Source organism: Muscardinus avellanarius, assembly GCF_963383645.1.
Source record: "Muscardinus avellanarius genome assembly, chromosome: 13".
NCBI lineage: Eukaryota > Metazoa > Chordata > Mammalia > Rodentia > Gliridae > Muscardinus > Muscardinus avellanarius.
In genome coordinates, this window is record NC_137799.1 from 40,603,424 (window position 1) to 40,619,529 (window position 16,106).

At 45.1% G+C, this 16,106-nt stretch overlaps 1 protein-coding gene across 2 annotated transcripts; it reads right to left on the reverse strand.

Annotated features, from left to right (window-relative positions):
• Window positions 1-1,564: 1,564 nt before the first annotated feature.
• Window positions 1,565-6,245, reverse strand: PHF24 (PHD finger protein 24; the record flags this gene model as incomplete). 2 transcript variants are annotated; one of them, XM_080708354.1, is made up of 7 exons in its annotated part: window positions 1,565-1,661; window positions 1,978-2,073; window positions 2,376-2,536; window positions 2,882-3,087; window positions 3,596-3,674; window positions 5,132-5,317; window positions 5,868-6,245. In XM_080708354.1, the coding sequence occupies 7 exons, from the start codon at window positions 6,243-6,245 to the stop codon at window positions 1,565-1,567; spliced, it is 1,203 nt and encodes a 400-aa protein (XP_080564480.1). The 2 variants fall into 2 exon arrangements, with proteins under 2 accessions (XP_080564480.1, XP_080564481.1); XM_080708355.1 differs by having other exon boundaries at window positions 5,132-5,252; window positions 5,868-5,995.
• Window positions 6,246-16,106: the final 9,861 nt, after the last annotated feature.

Here is a 16,106-nt window from a genome sequence, read left to right on the forward strand (position 1 = left end):
CTAAGTCCTTTGATAGAAACAGAAACCTAGAACTTGGACCCCTGGCCAGGGTTGACCCGTGCCACACACTGACTTGAGAACTTGAGAACTTGGGAAGAGGGACTAGGCTTGCAGGCCAAGCCCGGCGCCCTTGTGGCAGGCAGGGTATGTTTGCCCCACAGTTCTTTCATGCCGGCACCAGGCCCTGGCGTGGAGGAGAGGGCATGTAGTGAGCAGTGGGGAGAGGCAGCAACTGAGGCCACATCTCAGTGCTGGGAAGAAGGGGAAGTGTTCTTCTCTGTGAGGTTCTATGGGACCTTCTCTGCTTGAGAGCTGAGATGCAAATCCTCTTCTCCAGCCCAGGCTGTCTCCTAATCAGTCAGCGCGGATGAAAGGAGTCCCTGCCCAGGGCTTCTGCAGAGCTGCTCTCTCTTGGGCTGTGGAAGAGGCTGCTCTGTTCTCCACACAATTGTACACTTTTCTAGGTCTGTGGCTGAGTTGGGCTGGACCGATGGAAAAGCATGAGCCCTCTCCTCTCCTCTTCCAGGCTGACCTTATCCTCACTGGCCTCTGTGGTCACTGACTTGGGTGGAGCATCTAACACAGAGGCCTGTGAGTCTTCCCAGCATATTTGTTCCATTCAGGTCTCTTGAGACATTGGGCCATGAACCACCATCTGAAAAATAGGGACCAGGAAGGCTCACCTGGGTTTTTGACTGTTCTGTTAAAGACTTTTGGACTTGGATGACCTAGCTGAAAGATGATGGGTTTTTGGGAGAGGCTGCCTTTCCCTTTCCCAGTCAGGATTCCACAAGCTAGTAGCCTTTTCTGTCACAAGGAATTAAAATAGAAATGAATCACAAGTTAAACTGCAGTGATGGTTTTCAACCGTTTTCCCACCCCAACACACCTGACATAGTAGACATCTACTAGTAACAGTGGCACACCACAGAAGGGCTTTTCATTATAGGTAGAGGGACCTCTCAGCATCCCCAGACAGGAATGTGAGTCTGATATGCTCCCTTATTAAGAGTCACACTTGGCCATAGTCTTATCCACTAGGAGCTAGAATTAGCATAAATAAATAAATAAATAAATAAATAAAACAGATAAAAAATAAAAATAAGACAAAAAAACCCCAAAACAAAACAAATAAACAAAAAGTCAGGTAAATAGAGACTCCCTCATCTAATCCAGGGGTTTTATAAAAAGGGCGTTAGTTCTTCTTCAACTAAAAAGAACCAGGCTTTTAAAGGCAAGGCTAGCTAGGCCTGTGTATGAACACACGTGTATGTGCACACATGTACGCATGTGGCGGCAGGTCCAGTCTATGGCATGAGGGCAGGGAGATGGTCCTGGAGTGGATGTTGTCATGGCTCCCAGGGCTTCTCCCCGCGGCAGTGCACTTACTGCCTCTGTTGTGAGGAGAATGGTGGTTTCAGTGCCATAAAGCTTAATGTCAAATTAAGATGCTGGCTGTGCCCCATCCCCATGAGTCTCAGTGCTAGAGTTTGGTGGAAGAAAGGGAGAAAGGAAAGGAGGGAGAAGATGCCTCTGTCCCTGAACCAAACTTCTCTGTTCCATGCTATCCTGGGGGTTTCAGGTGAATGGCTGCACTGTTGGGGCGAGCAGCCAAGATGTAGACAACATTTTCACGCAGGAAGGTGGGCCAGTCCACAGATCTGCAGTAGAAGCAAAGAACAGGTTTGTGAGGTTGGGTGCAGAGTCCAAAATACTCATGAGACCTGATCCCAGTGGCCGTATGGCTTGAGCTAAAAAAACCCTCAGGGAGGACTTGGCTTATGCCTGACATGGTTATCGCTGGCTGTGTTGATAGATCAGTTAACCCTAGGCATGTGGAGTCATATGTGCACTCTTGGAGCTTGGCTGGGGCGAGCATCTGCTATTTGTGGTGGGAGTAGGTGATGCCCTCTCTTACTTATAGGTGTGAGTTGGGGGCTTGAGGGTCTAGACAGCCAGTGAGGAGGTTCCACTCACCTGCACTCCTGTTCCGCAGGTAGCAGGGCCTTATCCTGACTCTTGCTGCTGCTGCTGGCTGGGCTGCTGTCTGCTATGGGACCCACGTGGCTGATGCTGCCAGGCATAAGCACATGTGGTTAGCAGTGGGACAGTGAAGGGCCTGGCCCCTTCCAGACTCTGGTGAACCTCTGGATGTGCCTGTCCAGGATTTTCTAACATGTGATAATACGGAGTTTAGAGTAGAGGCCACTGATGTCCTGACCAATAGGAACCACCATCCTCTGCTTAATGCACAGGAGGATTCTCTCCTGGCCGTTGGCAGGAAAAGCAGGAAGGTACCTTTCATACCAAGGGCCACTGGCATGGAAAAAAGAGGAGGGAGGCTGAGTGAGGGCAGGGACTGGTAAGGAGCAGACCTGACGCTGCAGGAGGGAGCCTCTACAAGGCGTTTGCAGAACCAAGAGTGCTGGGCCCTGCGGCATTCCGCTTCACTGATCGTGCTCCCGCTGCCCTGGGCCACGAAGGTGGATCGGGCTCGTTCCCGCTCCTTGACTGTCAGAAGCCGTAACAGAGAGTTCTGGGGAAAAGAGACAAGTTAAGACCTTGGAGGTGAAAATATCTTGTAAACTGTCAAGCCATAGAGAATCTTACTTCCATCACCTAAGCCTTGCGACTTCCCTTAGAAGTGCCCAGAGCCTTTCTGGTACCATCAACATCTTCAGGGGAGTCCAGTGGAAGCCAACCTTCCTTGGGCAGTTTCCTTGGCCTGGGCGCTGATCGCCTGTCACTGGTGGAACCTGAGTCCCTTCCTGATACTGGGTCCTGTTGCGATAGTACCCCGGACTCCTCCAGCCCACCGGGTGCACCTCCCAGGCCTCTGTCACCCAGCATCCTGTGGACATTCAGCCCAGCTGCCCCTCACCTGGGGACGCAATTGCTGCAGGAGTAGGAGGGACTCATGGGACAGGAAGTCAGGCCACTCGATGTGGCCTCGATGTTCAGGGTCCAGAGCTGCAAACTGGCGGGCTGCCTGCTCCTCTTGCTCGTCACTCAGGGCTCTGTTACTGTCCCCCCGCTTGGCTGCTTGGTGGCGGTAGCGCAGGAAGTCCTCCAGCGTCAGGGAGCAATCTGCGGGAGGCACCTTTTCTGTGTGTGTATGTGTACTTCCAATTGAACCCACGTCCTTGCACGTGCTGGTAGACCTAGTGGTCTACCACTGAGATATACCCATAGCCCTTTATTTTTATTTCATTTTGAGAGAGGGTCTTGGTAAGTTTCCCAGGCTAGCCTCAATTTTATAATCCTCCTGCCTCAGCCTGCCGAGTAGCTGGGATTCAAGGCATGCACACCATGCCTGGCTTTGGAAGGCACCTCCTGCTGCCCATGCCCACCTCCCCTCAGCCTGGGGCACCCCCAGTGCCCCCACAACTACAGTTCTTGCCAAGTCTTTGCTCCCACTGTCTGGTTAGCTCAGGCTGTGGTGAAGGGTGGGTGCCTCTGCTGGCCAACAACTCAGGAACAAGGGCCCATTTACTCTTTACTCCCCAAATCCCAGAATACTCTGTTCATGGTTCATCCTAGAAGGATGAAGGTAAGTCTGTAAGACCCTTCTCCCAGCAGTACTGCTCAGCCTTACCAGGGATGACTTTACATCGCTGAAATGTCTCTGTGAGGCTGTACATTTCTTCCTCAGTAAGCAGCAAATTGAGGTTGTCCTGAAAAAAAGGAAAAGCCCAGTGAGTGGCCATACAGGCCAGAAAGAAAGAAAGGCTAAGCATCACGAGAGATGGAAATAGTGTTTCAACTGGAAGGTAATCCAAGATCATCTGACCTTAGGCTTCCATTGCCAATCAAGGAGGCTGAGGCCCCAGGAAGGGGGAGACTTGCTGAGCTGTCTCACTCTGGAGCAGAATATTTTACAGAATCCAGGCTCTATCCCAGTCCCTTTGACTAAAATATTGGTTGTCAAATTATCTTCTGAGCTAACCTAGGGATTTCTTAGACATGCCTTAGAAAGAGGGCAGTGTTGTGCATCCCTGTTTCCACCAACCAGAGCAGCTCCAACTTTATACATGTTATGTATCAGCTTCTGTGTTAGGCTATGTGTTAGGCTTCTGTGTTAGGTGGGAGGATGTGACTCAGTAGTAGAGAGCTTGTCTAGCATTATGTGAGGTCCTGGGTTCAATCCCTACCAATGCAAAAAAAATTATATAGCTTTACCTTTGGTGGTATTATTTTCAATGACTCCAGAATGGTTTTGGAAGAGATACTGTCATGACAGTGTTTGTGAGCATTTCAGTTAAAAAATTAGTTATCGTGACACATCTCTGCTTTCTTTTAAGCAGTAGGAAGATTAGGACAATCATCAGATAATCCTGACTCTAAAATCAGAGCATAATGAAGATATCTGCAGGACAACATATCAATGAAAGACATGAACTCTATATAAGTTGATGAGAAGCAGATATGAATGTGGCTTTCAATGGAAACCTTAGATTCTTCCCATTAAAAGTTGGAAGGCATGTATATATAACTTGCAAAGCTCTGAATCTATAGAGATGTATTATTTAATTCATGTAACAATAACTTCAGAGATAAAAGATGTTTCTAAGAGCCGGTGGTAGGTCAAGTGAGGATCACAGGACTAGGTAGTTTTCCTGTTAGGAACAAGCTGCCCAGGGTCTCAGGCTGGGTTTTTTTTTCTGGATGAGTATAATGAATGAGAACTACAGACTACTGGAGAAAGCACTGCTTGCTCTGAGCAGCATTACTTCTGAGTAATTAGGCCTCATTCTACTCAGTCTACCCCTGGTGCTGTGGCTCTCAACTGGGGGTGATTTTGCTCTTTCCAGGACACATTTGACAATGTCTGGAGTGGAGACATCCTTGGTTGTCACAACTCGGGTGTGTGCTACTATCTAGTGGAGTAGAAACCAGAGCTGCTGCTAAACATCTATAATGCACCCATCTCCCACAGCAAAGAATTTTTTAGCCTCAAATGTCAATGGTACTGAGTTGAGAAACCCCGTCCTAGCTCTAAGACCCTTATATGTCCCATTAGAAAATGCTTTAGGTCACTGTCTACAAACAAGTGTTCTAAGATGGAGTCTCCAGGAAAAATGCCAAGTCCTCTGTGATGAAGCAGCCTACTGTCCCTGTAGTCCAGGCTCACACAGTAGTGGCAGCTCCAGCCTGTTTCTGTGTGGGCCATCTCTGTCACTTCTGCGGCACTGTCTCCTTGGATATAGCCCATGCGGCGCAGGCAGCCATCGTGGAAAACCCTGGTGCAGACCCTGCACGGGAAGAGGCTCTCAGCTGTCCACACTTCACAGATATCACACATCTCATCGTTGACAACCTGGGGAAAGATGACAGGCGTGAACAGGGATGTGAAGCTGCAGGCACTGAGAGCCTATGGGTGCAAGCACAGAGCTACCTACATGGGCTGAGCTTCCCTGAAGCACCCGAGGGGAGCAGGTTCATCTGAAGCCAGTGTTAAGGTGGTAGAGCTGTCTTCCTGGCAGATGAGGGCCAGGAGGCTCCTCTAACTACTTTGGCCTTTGTGACCATGTTTCTGAACAGGGATTCTACTGGCACTTTTAGAAAGAACAATCTGTTGTGAGTGACTATCCAAGGTACTATAGGACATTTAGCATCCCTGATTTTGTTGGTACCACACACCAGTAGAAATCCCCAGTCATTGTGAGCTCCCTAAACTCCACATTCCCAAGGTTCCAAATGCCTCCTGCAGAGGTTAGTACTGCCTGTGAGAACCCCTGCCATTCCTTAAGAATTCCTTACCACTCACTGCCCCTAGTCTTCACTAAGACTAATCCAAAATGTAAATATTTTTCCTTGATCCTCAGAAAGGCTAGGACTGGCAGAAACTGCACTAAGTAGATACTCACAGTCTCTCTGGGCTCCAAGAAGATATCTGGAGGCTTGTCATCATCCAACTTCCGAGTAGGGCGGATGAAGGCAGGGGGTGTGAATCGATTGGTCCTGTCGAACTCCTCAGGCTCCACTCCACGCCCATCTCGGAGCCGCTCCCAGGCTGCGCGGTTGACACTGCTCTCTTCCTGGACCACTAGAGTGCCTGCTTCCGCTTCCTTCTCCTCCAGCACCTCTTGGACAGAGCCCTCTACAGTGCCACGCCGAGACCCTGGTAGCTCACCCGTGCGTCGGATGGAAGGCCTGTCCCGCAGCCCATCCTTGAAGGCAGACACGGCCAGGCTCACCTTCTGCACCTGCTCCACCGTCTGCCGCTTGGACATCAACACCCCCATGGCGCTGTGGACAAAAAGAAGAGGGCACAGACTCAGCTCATAGCTGAGCATGTTGGGCCAATCAGTTTCAACCATTCACTGAAGTGGAAAGTGCTATTAAATAGCCTCCCCCTCTTCTAAAGAACATGGTGGGGCAGAGAAAGCGAAGCTTGTGTTAAGGAGTCAGAAGATGTTGATTCTACTTTTGACTGGCCCTGTGACTTTGGTTTTCCCATCTAGGGAATGAGTGCTGTCTGCTCAACCTTTTTCCCAAGGCTAGTATAAGGATAACGTGAGAAAATGGGGACAGGGCGTGGTGGTGCACGCTTGTAATCCCAGCATTTGGGAGGCCGAGACAGGAGGATCGTGGTTCACAACCAGCCTTGGCTTCTACTTATGAGGCCCTTTGCAACTCAGTGAGACCCTGTTTCAAAGTAAAGAATAAAAAATTTGGACTAAGGGTGTAGCTTGGAGGTAGAATGCCCCTGGGTTCCATCTCCAGTACCACACACACACCAAAAATAAATAAATAAATAAATAAATAAATAAATAAATAAATAAATAGGAAAGAAAAGAAAAGAAAATGGACTTAGTAAAGTGGAAAGTACTCTACATATGTCAAATGCTGTCCTTATCTTTCTTTCTCTTCTAGAGGTAGTGTGGTCCAGGTGTCCCAGGCCTCTGCTACTTCAAGACAGTTGGAGACTTGAGAGCTTGCTCCTCCTCTACTCCACAAGAAGACTGAAGGCTCGAAACAAGCCTGCAGCAACACACTGCAGGCCTCTGACTGGAGGAAGGTGCCTCCCGTAAGTGCTGTGGCTCAAGCCATCCAGGGCTAATCCTCCTCAGATGCCCACTACTTTTTAGTTAGAGTGGATGAATTCTTATTTTTAGAGGATTTCTGTATCAGGTAGTTAGAAGACTTTGCCAGCCCTAGGCATGTGGTCAAGGTCATAAACATTCCTCGGCCCCTCTAATCAGTAGCTGTGGCTTTTCTGTGCATCTCTTAATCTCTCATAGACAACTGGCCTATTACAAAGCTCTGCAGGCCTTTTTACTTTTCTAAGATTTCACTAATGTTGCCACATTTTTAGCTTTGCTTTTCTGAACTGTTCAAGAAAGGACCAAATCCTTTAAAAAGAAATGTGATTAGTGCCTTTCTCAACGGGACGGAGTACAGCATTGAAAAGTGAGGATATTACGTCGCACATTGTAAGGCTGGTCTGCTATATCCTAGCCTGAGTCTTCATGGAACTCAGTTGGAGAGTATTTTTCTTTTCCTTCCTCCATTCCTTCCTCCCTCCCTCCCTCCTCTTTCTTTCTTTCTTTCTTTCTTTCTTTCTTTCTTTCTTTCTTTCTTTCTTTCTTTCTTTCTTTTTATGGTACAGGGGCCTTATACCTCTGGCTATACCTCTAGGCCTATTTTATATTTTTATTTTTAAAGGAGAGTCTCTCTAAATTGCTGACAGCCTCACTAAGTCACTGAGGATGGCTGCAAACCTGTGATCCTCCTGTTTCAGCTTCCTAAGTACTGGGATTACAAGCGTGCGCCACCATGCCCGGCTGGAGAATCTTTTTCTAAGTGGAGCAGAGTCCATTAAATGGTGTTATGTGTAAGGCATTAACTACTCATCATAGAAAGCAGAAGACAGGAGACCAGCATCTTACCATCAAGTTATTTAATATTAGAATTCAAAAAAGCCAAATAAAACATCGGGGATACTGAAAGGAGAGCGAGACCATGCTACTGGGGATCACAGAGGACCCCGAGGGACGGGTAGGAAGTTAACCTCAGTTTATTTTGGAGAAAGTAATAGAGGGTAGGAGGAGAGGGAGAGCCAATTAGAAGGCCACTAGAACAGTCCAAGCAAGAAGTAGATAGAAAGTTTAAACTGAAATGAAGACAGCAGGAATGATATTGAGTTTACTTGTTACCATGGAAATAGAATTAGGAATATTTAGGAATAAATTGATAACTTACTAGATGAAGGATAAAGAGAGAGAGAGCAATTTTATTTATTTAATTAATTAATTTATTTATTTATTTATTTATTGAGTGACTGGTGGTACTGGGGGTGGAACCCAGAGGCTTTCTACTTCTGGGGTATACTCCCAGACCTTTAGTATATTTTATTTGGAAACAGGGTCTCACTAAGTAGCTGAGGCTGGCTTCAAACCCGTGTGATCCTCCTGTCTCAGCTTCCCAAGCGTGCGCCACCACGCCCGGCTGAGAGGGCAATTTTAAATTGACTAATCAGAAGAGTGGTGGTGCAAGTTAAAGAAATTGGGAAATAAGAAAGATGGGTAATTAAGTTGGATTTTTTACATGTTGAATTAAGGATATATTTGGGATATTCAGGTGCCATCTTATTCCTGCTTAATAATTTAAGCAGGAATTTAAGCAGTAGCTTCCTCCAGCTTTTGCAGTAAAGTCCCTCAAGTCTGACCCTGTGCTGTGGCCTGTGAGGCCCTGCGCAGCCTGGCTTTCCTTCTTTTCTCCGTGTTCCAACCACTGTGGCCTCTTTTCAGCCTTTATTTGCTGTGATCCCTGTGTTTTGGGGGCCTTTGAACACTATTCATTGGTCCAGCTCAGCTCAAGCATCACTTCCTTGGGGAAGTCGCAGCTGACTGCGGTCCAGGCGCAGCACTCGCGGTACCCTGCCCTTCTGCTCTGGGTGTTTACCTCATCACTACATATTTAATAGGATAATTATCTGATCAGTGGAAGCTCCTCTATTAGACTGTTTTCTCCTGCACAGTACCTAGCTCTACTGTCTAGCAAGGTTTCTTGAACAGACTAGATGCTTATTAAACATGTTCCAATTAACTAATTAATTAATTGTGGAGAAGTCTTGTTTTTAATAAACCTTAATATACATAATATCTGATGACAGCGACATATACTTTCCAAAACACTACTTGTTTGCAGCACAGTGTGCAAATTTTACCCTGCCACCTACTGTTACCAAGGAAACTCATATTCTTGAACCTATAGACTGACTGATAAGAAAGGTAAGACCTACCTCTCTCCACTTATAAATTTGTAATATTGAAATATATGATTAAAAATATTTACTTTAAATACGTAATTTTTATGGAGCGGTTGGCGAAAAAGATTTATTGAGTAAGTTCAGGCGTGGTGGCGCATGCTTGTAATCCCAGAGCTTGGGAGGCTGAGACAGAAGGATCACATAGGTTCAAAGCCAGCCTAAGCTACTTAGTGAGGCTCTCAGCAACTTAGTGAGACCCTGTTTCCAAATAAAGTATAAAATAGTTCTGGAGTATAGTCCAGAGGTAAAAAGGCCCTGGGTTCCCCCCAACACACAAAAAAAAGATTTAATGAGGAAATTTACAAAATCATGCCTCAGTGGACAATTAATAATAAATTGTGACAAAAAACATTTTTTTCTTCTTAATTGAAAAATACTGGAAGCCTGGCATGGTGGTGCACACTGTATTCCCAGCATTCGGGAGGCTGAGATGGTAGGATCCCCGTTCAAGGACAGCCTCAACTGCTCAGTGAGGCTCTCTGCAACTCGGTGAGACATAAAACAGGGCTGGGGGTGTAGCTCGGAGGTAGAATGCCCCTGGGTTCCATCTCCAGTATCGAAAAGAAAGAAAGAAAGAAAGAAAGAAAGAGAGAGAGAGAGAGTGAGAGAGAGAGAGAGAGAGAGAGAGAGAGAGAGAGAGAGAGAGAGAGAAAGAAAGAAAGAAAGGAAGAAAGAAAGAAAGAAAGAAAGGGGACACTAGCTGGGCATGGTGGTGCATGCTTGTAATCCCAGCATTTGAGAGGTTGAAACAGGAGGATCCTAGTTCAAGGACAGTCTCAGCTACTTAGTAGGCCCTCTGCAACTGAGTGAAAGTCTGTTTCAAAATAAAGAATAAAAAATAGGGCTGGGGGTATAGCTCAGAGGTAGAATGCCCTTGGGTTCCATCTCCAGTACCGCAAAAATAAAAAATTAAAAAATACTAGAATATGGATAAATAGTTCCATAATTGATAAGTAAATGAATAGTTACACCATGGTACCCAGGAAGATTAAACAACAAAAACATTGAGGTAGAAGTATAATTATTGATGTGGAAAGACGTTCAAGATATGTGAATATATGTTCTTTTTGGTACTGAGGATGGAACCCAGGGGCATTCTACCCCTGAGCTACACTCCTACCCCTATTTTTTATGTTGAAATAGGGTCTCAAAAAGGGCTTCACTAAATATCTGAGGCTGGCCTCAAATCTTGATCTTATTGTCTCAACCTCCTGAATGCTGGGATTACAAGTGTGGGCCATCACGCCCGGCATATGTAGACATATTAATAAAAAAATAAAGCTACGAAAATATTGCCATGATCTAATTTTAAAAAATGTGTATATGTAACTTTAATCTTCTTGTTATTATATATTTTCTAATTTTCCTACATTGCAAATTGATTATATTTTTAAAATTCCTGCCAGGAGCCGGGCATGGTGGTGCACACTTGTAATCCCGGTACTTGGGAGGCCGAGACAGGAGGATCGCACAGGTTCGAAGCCAGCCTCAGCTACTTAGTGAGGCTCTCAGCAACTTGTGAGACCCTGTTTCCAAATAAAATAGAAAAATAGGTCTAGGGGTGTAGCCTGGCAGTTGAAAACCTCTGGATTCCATCCTCAGTACTACAAAAAAAAAAAAAAAATCCTGCCAGGTATGGTGTTGTGTGCCTGTAATCCCAGCACCTGAGAGGCTGAGACAGGAGGAATGCAGGTTTAAGGACAGCTTCAACAACTTGGCGAGGCTCCCAGCAACCTAGAGAGACCTTGTTTCCAAATGACAAATAAAATTGGGCTGGTGGTATAGCTTGGAGGTAGAATGCCTTTGGGTTCAATCCCCAGTACCCTAAGAAAACAAAAAACAAAAACAAACAACCCAAAATCAATGCTAATAATGGTAATCTCTGAAATGATTTCATGAACTACTAATGGATTTGAATTTGCAGTTTGAAAAACCTATCCTGCTGGGTGTGGTGGCTCATGCTTATAATCCCTGTACTTGGGAAACTGAGAAAGGAAGAGCGCAGGTTTGAGGACAGTGTTAGCAACTTAATAAGATCCTAAGCAACGTGGGGAGACCTTGCTTCAAAAAAAAAATTAAAAAGGGCTTGGGGTGTACAGTAGAGGTAGAATGCCTGGGGGTTCAATCCCCAGTCCCCTCAACCCTCTGGAGGGGGGAACCTAGCCTTAGGATTACTTAACTTTTTTTTAATTAAAAATTATACCTTTGTTGGGCGTGGTGGCACACGCTTGTAATCCCCGCGCTTGGGAGGTGGAGACAGGAGGATCGTGCAGGTTCGAAGCCAGCCTCAGCTCCTTAGTGAGGCTCTCAGCAACTTAGTGTGACCCTGTTTCCAAATAAAATATAAAAAAGGTCTGGGAGTATAGCCCGGAGGTAGAAAGCCTCTGGGTTCCATCCCCAGTACCACCAAAAAAAAAAAAAAAAAAAAAAAATTCCTTTCTTTCAATTTAAAGATGGTCATCTAGGCTGAGCATGGTGGTGCACGCTTGTAATCTCCATGCTTGGGAGGTGGAGACAGGAGGATCGCGCAGGTTCGAAGCCAGCCTTGTTGGCTTAAAAGACCCTGTTTCCAAATAAAAAAATATAAAAAGAGGTCTGGGAGTGTAGCCCAGAGGTAAAAGGGTTTCCAGGAACCCCAGTAACCACCAAAAATAAAAAAATAACAAATAAAGATGGTCATATATAGAGACAAGGTATATGGAAAGCTCTTAAGAGTCTGGTAGTTTTAAGGTCTACTAACATACCTTTGACTAAAGAAAATCTACTCTGATGAAACATGAGAAAGACTTAAGTGGCTATTGCTGGCTCTGAAAGAAAGAGGAAGGAGCGGTGAGCTGGAGAAGGCAGGTGGATTCTAGAAGCTGGGAAAGGCAAGAAAAGAGCCTCACCCCTAGAGCCACGAGAAAGGAATGCAGCCCTGCTGATAGCTTGGTTTTGGCCCATGAAACTGTGCTAGAACTGACCCCAGAAATGTAAGACAACAAATCTGTGTTAAAAGAAAGGAAGAAGGGAGGGAAAGAAGGAGAAAGGGAGAAAAAACCTACCCTATACAAGAGACTGATCCTCTGACCTGTAGGCAGATATAAAAGAATATTTACTGGGGCATTTTAAATCTCAATAGGGAAATTACTGAATAAATTGTGATACATTCAAACTATAAAAAAGGGAAAAATTAGTGTTGTGGTGCACGCTTGTAATCCCAGTACTTGGGAAGGTGAGACTGGAGGATCAAGGTTTGTGGCCAGCCTCAGCTACTTAGTGAGGCCCTCTGCAACTTGGTGAGACCCTGTTTCAAATAAAGAATATAAAATAGGGCTGGTGTATAGCTCGTAGGTAGAATGCCCCTGGGTTACATCCTCAGTACTGCAAAAAAAAAAAAAAAAAAAGAGGAAAATTAATTTGATTTTTTAAACACAAAGACCAAAGCAATGATTCTCAAATGGTGAATTGTCCAGATCATATGGAACATTGTCAGGGTCTATATCAGAAACTCCAGACAAGTGAATTGGTTTAAAGAGCATACCAATTATAATATATATATTTATATTTGGAAAATATTAAAAGTTATCAGTTGTATATGTGTGTCTGTGTGTGTAGCAGAGACTACAAAACAGCATAGCTTGACAGTATTTTCTTGGCCTCTGGGGATAATAGAAGATCCTAGCTCCTCAAATAGTTTGGGGGCGTCTTCTCTATAAAGTTATATCAGAAGTTTAGAAAGAAGGCGTGGGTTGAAAAAAAAAAAAAGGCCAGAAACACTTTGAAGATCTGGAATAAACACACTTAATTCACTTTTTCATGAATAATTCATTGGAAGAAAAGCAATAGTATGCATTTGGTTTTTACTAGCTTCTTCAGATGATATAATGAGAGTTATTGAATGAAGGCCAACCAATTAGAAGGGTTGTTCTATACGTGAGTTTACTACTCATGAATAGTATATCAGCAAACTAACCACAGAGACTTCCCAACACACTGTAGTCCTGCTTCAACCATAATTTACTGTAAGGATACCATTATCTTCTGTAAGGTTATCAAGATTTGCTCTTAAGCTAGTTCAATTGCTAATGATGTCATTGCAATGGTTTTGAGGGTTTATTCTTTTTTGTGTATGTGTGTGTGTGTGGTACTGGGAATGGAACCCAGGGGCATTCTACCTCTGACCTACACCTGCAGCCCTATTTTTTTTTTTTTTTTTTTGGTGGTACTGGGGTTCCTGGAAGCCCTTCTACCTCCGGGCTACACGCCCAGACCTATTTTTACATTTTTTTAAAAAATTTGGAAACAGGGTCTCCTAAGCCAGTGTGCGCGGCTGGCTTCAAACCTGCGCGATCCTCCTGTCTCTGCCTCCCAAGCGCGGGGATTACAAGCGTGCGCCACCACGCCCGGCTGCAGCCCTATTTTTTATTCTTTATTTTGGAAAAAGGTCTCACTGAGTTGGGAGGGCCTCGCTAAGTAGCTGAGGCTGGCCATGAACTGCAATCCTCCTGTCTCAGCCTCCCGAATGCTGGGATCACAAGTGTGCCCCACCACGCCCGGCTTTTGAGAGTTTATTCTTGAAGGAATTTCTGTGAAGACTGAAGCCGACATCCAATAACAAAACAGCCAAATATAAAAACAAGCAATCCTTTCATTCAAGAGGGCTCTGTTTTCTAGGCTACTTTATGCCTCTAAGGGCAGAAAAAGTAGAGCAGAACCATTAAAATCCAAACAAGATACCAAGTAAGTTTTTTGTTTGTTTTGTTTTCCCATTATGTACTGACATGGCTTTGATTTTGATTGTAAACTGTGAGGACACAACAGAATTAAGCCTTAAGAATAAAGCTAAAACCCTTAATACTTAATGGAGAGGATTGGGCCTGTACAAAAGATACCTTGATTAAAAGTGAGTGTGCTGAAATATCCAAAATGTGCACCTGGGGCGTTTCAGAAATGAACACAATCAGCTCTAATTCCTAGACAAACAAGTGGTACTGATTAGTGAGGATAAAAACAAATGCCGGGAGAGAGAATCCTGGTCTCTACTGTGCTGGAAGAAGTCCTAGGAAGACGAGCGAGTTAAAAGGAAATCAAGTTGCAAAAATCCCACAAATTATTCCTAATGACTAGTTCTTTGTCTGGTGGGTGGAACTGTAGTTTTATGCATCCTTAACAAGAATGAAAGAGGATAAAAAGATGTTGTACCAAGAATGAAGTAACTATCAAGAATTTATGGCATATAGGGAAGGCTCGGGACAAAAAATCTTGGGGGATAGGAGCCGGTGGTGGAAAATGACGGTGGGCCGAGAAGATGGGACAGGGCACCAGGCTATAGGAAATGGGAAAAAAACCCCAAACTGAAAACAGCAACAACCAGAATCTTTCTTTCGGTGAGACTCCTGTCTAGATGTGTTTGTCAGGCAGTAAGTCGTATGTGGGTAGCCTGGGATGTGTGTGCGCATGACACACCCATTCTCTGCAGAGCACCTACTTATAATGCAATGGGAGTCTTTATGAGGGCAGAGTCGTGGGAGTAAGGAGGTGGCGGGGGGGTGGGGGGCAAAGGCAGCCAGGGAACCTCCCTTCCCAGGCACTCTATAAGATTCATAGCTGTGAGAGCCTGAGGATCAACCCTCCTAATAGGCAGGGGTTTCCTCTCACAGCATGCTAAATGTAAAGTACATTGACTTGCCTTTTTTTTTTCTTTTCCTTTTTTTTTTTTTTTTTTTTCCGTACTGTGGATTGAACCTAGGGCATTCATTCTACCTCCGAATTACACCTCTAGTTCTTTTTTTTTTTTTTTTTGGTGGTACTGGGGATGGAATCCAAGGACTCTTTTACCTCCGGGCTATACCCCCAGACCTATTTTATAATTTATTTTGGAAACAGGGTCTCACTAAGTTGCTGAGAGCCTCACTAAGGAGCTGAGGCTGGCTTCAAACCTGTGCAATCCTCCTGTCTCAGCCTCCCAAGTGCTGGTATTACAAGCGTGCACCACCATGCCCGGCTCTAGCTTTTTATGTTTGTTTTGAAACAGGGTCTTGTGGTTTGCTGACAGTCTCACTAAGTTGTTGAGGCTGGCCTTGAACCTGCAATCTTCCTATCTCAGCCTCCCAAGTACAAGGATTACAGGAATACACTACTATGCCCGGCTGGATTGAGTCCTGATATGGGAATGGCTCACAAGCAACTAAAAAGGCTAGAAAGGCTTCTCTGGCAGGAACAAGGCCATGAAAGTTTCTGAATGGGTGAAGGGAAAACAAGCAAATAGAGTAGAGCAGGTAGAAGGAATCGCGGTTTTCACGGAGATCAACAGGAAGAGAGGTCTAGTTAGTTACCACGGCCTTCACACAGCATGTGTTCTGCAAATGTTTATTGAATGAATGGTGCAGAGATGCCTGGGCAACATGAAAAATTCACCTGCGACCGTAGTGTTAGTGTCCTTTCTCTTCCTCAAAGTTGGCCAAAGAATCAGACAAAATCATTGGAACTCAATTCTAGAAAATATGGGGTTGGCTCATCTCACCACATTTACTCTGCCTTCCCAGAGGGGAAGCCTGAGTGGCGAGTCAGGGCTCACAGGAATGAGAACATACAGGAACTACCGGCAATTTCTCTGACCACAGAGGAGAGATGGAAAATGTTGGAATTTAGCCGGTTCCTACAACCACAATGATAAGACAAGAAGGACCAATATTACCGAAGTCAACATTTTTCTGAATTTATGCTGTATCCTGTGGACTGCAGTCTGGTCCACAGGAGGGTAGTTGCCCTGAGGGTGCAAGTAGGAGGTCTGGAAATGCATCTTTTCTGTCCTGAGTTTGAATTGGAGAAAATTATCACCAGCAGCAAC